Genomic DNA, 6601 nt, shown 5'->3' on the forward strand with positions numbered 1-6601 from the left:
TGTTTGTTTTTCCCCCCATTTTATTTTATTTAAAAACCTATATTATTTGCCACAAACATAAACTTACTTTCAAAAACTGCATTATTTGCCACAAATATTAACTTTTTTATTTTATTTACAAAAATATATATTGTATTATTTGCCACAACTATGCCATATATAAATACCTTTTTTATTATTACCAAAAGACTTATTTGCTGCAAATATGACCTCTTTTTAAAATGTATTAGCCTATTATTTGCTTTTTTATTTTTTATTATTTTCATTTATCTTATTTTAGTCTTTGAAAGTCAGCTCAGCTCAACTTTTCTGCATGGATGGGTTGAGGTTGAGCACTCAAAGACAAACCAGGGCCGTTTCTATGAACAGATTACCCACACATGTGTGTGTGTGTGTGTGTGTGTATGTATGTATGTATTTTGGAGTGGAGCATTGTGGTTCCAAAAGGAAATAGATGGCTCAGGAGTGTGTACACATGTATGTTTGTGTAAGTTGAGGCCAGATGCAGTGGAGATTAGGGGCTCTTCAGGGAAACACAACTGTCTCTTTTCCTGGAAGTGACTGTGCTTTCATGTGTATTAATCACTACAGGCGAGCGAGGGAAGATAGACCGATTAACCCTCTACCACATCGACCAGTTCACGCAGTCAACCTCAGCGACCTATCTAACCTTATCAAACGAGGCTTCTCCGTTCGATTTTACTAAGTAAATAGTTTCCTTATTTGTGTCCGATCTGCATGTGAATTAAATGTACAAAGTTAATCGATAATCAGCGAAGGGAAATCCCTTGATAAATAAGACAGCTGGGCGCATCGAATGATTTCCCCCTCACTTCCGCATTATGATAACACAAATTCATTAGAATCAGTAAGGTTTTTTTCTCCCCCAAAGATAAGCTTACTTGTAACAAAGCTCTTCCTTTTGACCTTTGACATGTTTATATCCACTGATCAGCTAATGATTGATTCGAATCTCTACATGTAGCTTGAGAACAGCTCATTCCCATTGTTCAATCGAGGAGGATCATTCAGAACGGTGTCTGACACAGAATAAAACACAATCTGAGTGTTTCCACATCTCGTCATAGTCTTATCTGATGACTGAACAGTGCAGATCACCTCCTTCAGCCTCGAATGGAATTCCAAGCAGTGATCTAAAGTTTACGTGAACCCCTGATGCCGAGTATTGTTTTGTTCTTAGTCATTTTTCTGCGTAAGCCTGTCAGATGTGTCGCAAAGTTGTATTGATACCGTGTTCGAGTGTCTCTGGAGATCACAGGCTCCTCCCCGTCACACTCTATCAGTCCTCACAACCTACTTCATTTCTTGTAAATGTCTGACAGAACCATAAGCAGTTTACGGTCACCACAGCTCCGCCCCTCAACCACGCTACTACCTAGATTAATCAGCCTGGTTCAGTGCAGAACGTCTAGCCTAAACTTCCTATAAATCCCTGTCTATGTCATTTCAGGAATCCAGGTACACAAGCCCGTAATCTAGTAAAATACACCATATCTTAAACATGACCTGTCGGATTCTAAGAAAAAGGGCAAGGATTAAGCAAAGATATGAATCTTGAATCTTGTTAGACAAGGGTGAGGCTTAACTTGGAAACTTCTCGCCTATAGTCTATTTAAGCACTCATATTATTTGAAATGTCATCTGGCCGTTTCTGTTTTGGTGTGTGTTGTTTGGTCAAGGTTGTTTAGATAAAAACTAATAACAATATTGAAAGAAAAGTTCTTGCCTACATAGTTTAATTGTATTATTATTGTTTAGATATTTAAACTTTTATTTGAATATAATATAAAAACTTTTATGTAAATAGAACCTAGTATAAGTATTTTTAATTTGTGCTCACTAAGCCTTTTAATTGAAATGTAGTAGTTTAAAACAACTCTCACATGATGACTAAAGTCGATCTGCTTTTTTGGGAATGTAATAAAAAACTAATCAAGCATTTCCATTCAGGTCTCCAAGTGCATGAATCCCCAACAAATAAAGTAAAAATTGAGATGTTTTAAGTCGTTTACAAATATATTTATTATTTTTATAAAAAGTATTATCTTGAAATAAATCTTTCTGCATAGCAGAAATATAATCAAAGGAACACAATATTCCCGTATAGTGTAAACATTCACAAACAATGTAAACTTTCATTGTGCAGTGTTCAAGTCTGATATTCCAAAATGTGCTACAGTATGATTCCTGCGTCCTAAAACAGAGCAGGACCACGAGGAGTCCATCAAGTATCTTCAGAATATTCCAGCAGCTCTTTAATGCAATGAGTCTCCTCTTCATAGCGGATGAGGGAAAGCGTGAAGGAAGTCTTTGAGGATCGGGTGCACAGGCATGTGGTCGATGTCTTTTCCACCACATGTTTCGAAAATCCGTCTGCGGCACAGCTGCTGCAGGGTCTGCACTGGTTCTTTCCTGTAGGGCCTGACGAGGCCCTTCTTTGGGAAACTGATGTAGTGCTCCAGCAGTTTGAAAAGGCAGTCAAAAAATTGCTTGCTGCCGGTCAGACTGAATTTGGAATTCTTGAAGTTAATCCGGACGCTGACAGGACCATTTTGTGCTGTGTAACTCAGTGTAAAGAAAACGTCACTCTGACGACTGTCCCGGATCAGGAATGTTCCCACTGGCTCCTTCTTCAACTTCTGATGCGCTTCCTCCACAGTCATGGGACCCCAATAGAAGCCACTCTCCTCTAGCATTGAGGTGGTCTTCGCGATGGTCTTGAAGTCCCTGGCATAGTTGAAGGGCCTGAAATGTGTCTGGATAACCGCTGCCAGTTGGCTTGGCCTGGGCCTTTGGGATTGGAAGACCTCTGGAGAGGCTTCTGTCCTCGCTTGGGGTTCTTCTGTGCCTTGATTCCCTTCCACTGAACTGTGTGCCACCATCCTACAGGAAAGACCAACCGGTGTGGTCTTCCATGCCGTACCACAGGAAGGTCATCTAGATGAGACTCATCTGTCTGTTGAAAAGCAAGTGAAGAACACAGTTAATCGGTGGCCTTTCCAAATCTACTCCAAGCCAATCAAATGGTCTACTGATAAACGCAACACAGGCTGCAATAAACTGGCTTGTTTCATGGATTCGCACATCTGGATTTATCTGTAAAAATGACTAATCCTGTTCACTTCATTATCAAGGCATTAGGTGTTTAAGTCTATTTAATGAAACTTTTATTTAAAAGAATGCATAATAGAAGTTTATTTCGTAAGTCTTTTATTTTAACATTGCTACAGTACACAACATATTTTAAAATTCTAAAGTTTACTTGATAGTGTTATTATAAGCGTTGTATTAGAACGTAAATAAACAAAACAAAACGTTCCTAAATTCGCACATTTGTACATTTCAATCGAAAACAGTCCGTTAAACAGTTTAACAGTAAAGTTTAGCTGCGCGTAAAACTAGAATCTTACCGTTTTAGCGAATGTGAACTCCAAGAGCAGTCAGTACAACTTTGCCTTTGACAAACTCTCGTCGCCGTTTCCAAAATCAGGTGTTTTTGAACTCCCATTGATTTATTCCACCGTTATATCTCGATAGAGATTTCCTCAGCGCAGGACACAAACTCCGCTCGTTCTAAGTTCAGAATGAACTGACAGTGTTGTGAAACCACTACATATAATGCGCACAGCTCCGCCCATTTCCCGGAATCCTTTCACTCTCGAGTTTTCTCTGAACTCAATTCAGGATTAGCCACTCTTACCCGATCAAGATCATAGTAACGCGTCTTCTTTCACTTCTCTTTTAAACATATATGCATTTCCAAATAAAAGTTCCATTTATTTATTTATTACCGAATGCACAATGATCATTTGTTCATTTGGTAAACATTTAAACTCTTTTAAACATTTATGCATTTCCAAATAAAAGTTCCATTTATTTATGTTTTGCTGAATGAACAATGATCAGCTAAGGTTAAGGGCCACATGAATATCCTAATGTCATTGTGTGTGTCAAGTGTGATTCAGTATTGGTATCATATCAGTATTAGTAGGCCTACACACACGTGTGTGTGTGTGTGTGTGTGTGTGTGTGTGTGTAGGCCTACTATATATATAAGTTCATGCATCTAGGGGTTAAACATGCTTGTCTTACTGTAACACTTGTTGTGAATTCTGCATGTCTGCATTTGTCCTGTTAATGTGTTATAGCTGACAGATCAATTCAGATCCACAGTGGGTTGTATGAAGCATTAGCCGTAAATGAAACTCACTTTCAGCCAGTAAATCCATATATGTGGACCATGCAAACATGTATCCATGAGTTTAATTTCTTACAAACCGTGATATATTTGAAGTTGCATGACAGTTGCATCACATGTAAATAGACACTCAGACACTGCACAAAAAGTTCTTCTTATTAAACATCATAGCATTTGTGCCAAAGTTATTATCAAATCTCAGTCTCCAGAATATGTTTAAAAGTTTTGCATGCAATTTCAGGGGAGTCAAAAATGTATTTTCTGCATGAGCTTTTAGTCTTTATGGCCCAGTCAATGAGATGTACATCTGAATAAGCTATACATGTATATCTTGAAAGCCCATTTAACAAGAAGAGTTTACAGTGTATACCTTTTGAATGAAATGAACTCTTCTGACTCTGTGATTCGTTTAAATGATATCATTGTGAAACTGAAATTCCAGTCATGCAAATTAGAGGGTGTATTTTCTTTACAATGAGATGTTTGCTTTTCAATTACTGGTTATACTTTCGTTTCTCTTGTATTTCTCAGAAAGGCTCATATTTACAGTAGGAGGACCACTAGTGGAGAACAATGTGCTTGCACTTCCACACATAAGGAAGAGGAACTAAACAAACAGGCGTGTGTCAATTATTAGAGCCTTTCCCTGAAACAATCCTCTTTATCAGATGGAGGAACTGCTTGAACATGTTAGGCGCATTTTTATTCGATGACATTTTGGTACAGTGCCAGCATCATTGTCATCATCATCTGTCTGAGTTCATGCCTTCTCTAGATTTCTCTGCAGATATTTACTGTATGTGATGAGAGGCCTATATATACATATATATATATATATATATATATATATATATATATACACTCACTGGCCACTTTATTAGGTACACCTTGCTAGTACCGGGTTGGACCCCCTTTTGCCTTCAGAACTGCCTTAATTCTTTGTGGCATAGATTAAACAATTACATTACACCACCACCACCAGCCTGAACCGTTGAGACAAGGCAGGATGGATCCATGCTTTCATGTTCTTTACACCAAATTCTGACCCTACCATCTGAATGTCGCAGCAGAAATCGAGACTCATCAGACCAGGCAATGTTTTTCCAATCTTCTATTGTCCAATTTTGGTGAGCCTGTGTGAATTGTAGCCTCCGTTTCCTGTTCTTAGCTGACAGGAGCGGCACCCGGTGTGGTCTTCTGCTGCTGTAGCCCATCTGCTTCAGGGTTCGACGTGTTGTGCGTTCAGAGATGGTATTCTGCATACCTTGGTTGTAACGAGTGGTTATTTGAGTTACTGTTGTCTTTCTATCATCTCTAAACAGTCTGCCCATTCTCCTCTGACCTCTGACATCAACAAGGCATTTTCGTCCACACAACTGCCGCTCACTGGATATTTTCTCTTTTTCAGACCATTCTCTGTAATCCCTAGAGATGGTTGTGCGTGACAATCCCAGTAGATCAGCAGTTTTTGAAATACTCAGACCGTCTGGTACCAACAACCATTCCACGTGCAAAGTCACGTGGAATGGTGACTTTCTTCCCCATTCTGATGCTCGGTTTGACCTTCAGCAAGTCGTCTTCACCACATCTAGATGCCTAAATGCATTGAGTTGCTGCCATGTGATTGGCTGATTAGCAATTTGTGTTACAAAGCAATTGAACAAGTGTACCTAATAAAGTGGCCGGTGAGTGTATATTATTATTATTATTATTAATTTCATCATACACACAAATGCATCATTCCAAATGCGGACTGTGTTGTGGATGCAGCCACCAGAAATCAATTGCATATTTTTGCATCTCTTTCATTCACAAAGCCATACACTGCGGATTTATAAAATCTGACTCAATCAGTCTCTTATAGCCTACAGCAAAGTCACAGTACAGGAGAAATATATAAAATCATTACTATCCGTTTACATAATTATGCACATGAAAATGATCCTTACCTTGTTCCTTTACGGCTGAAATGCATTATTTGTTATTCAAACACATCTGTCTGTTTTATCTTTGCTGCATACTCCAGTGCTTTACGGGAAAACGAAAGTGAAAGCAAGTTACCTGCTCCCATAATTTCCTATAGATGGTGCTGTTTCTCCTAAACTGCAATTGCTCGTGTCGCCTTATGATATTTATGGAAAATAGTGAATAGGCCTACTTCTTGAAATAGTGAATCCAAAAATACAATCACCTAAATTCTAAAACATGTAGAAACTGTTGAAATGAGCTGAACCTCACTATCTCATCGTTAACTGTTACCTCCTTAGAATGTTATCTGTCATCCCGTCTCGGAAAGTACGTTATCACAAAAACAATGCTGTCGTAATTTAGATTCAGATAAAGCGAATAAACTCTGGTCACTTTCATTTAGAATTTTTTTTT

General features: G+C 38.5%; 1 protein-coding gene across 2 annotated transcripts; it reads right to left on the reverse strand.

The window, feature by feature from the left end:
• Positions 1-2022: 2022 nt before the first annotated feature.
• On the reverse strand, positions 2023-6243 carry LOC306868944 (suppressor of cytokine signaling 1-like). 2 transcript variants are annotated; one of them, XM_079415426.1, is made up of 2 exons: positions 6169-6243; positions 2023-2977 (listed from the first exon to the last, which is right to left on the reverse strand). In XM_079415426.1, the coding sequence occupies exon 2, from the start codon at positions 2901-2903 to the stop codon at positions 2298-2300; it is 606 nt and encodes a 201-aa protein (XP_079271552.1). In that variant the 5' UTR covers positions 2904-2977; positions 6169-6243; the 3' UTR covers positions 2023-2297. The 2 variants fall into 2 exon arrangements, with proteins under 2 accessions (XP_079271552.1, XP_079271551.1); XM_079415425.1 differs by lacking the exon at positions 6169-6243 and adding an exon at positions 3432-3607.
• Positions 6244-6601: the final 358 nt, after the last annotated feature.

This window comes from Barbus barbus (genome assembly GCF_936440315.1).
Source record: "Barbus barbus genome assembly, chromosome: 4".
In the NCBI taxonomy this organism is placed as follows: Eukaryota; Metazoa; Chordata; class Actinopteri; order Cypriniformes; family Cyprinidae; genus Barbus; species Barbus barbus.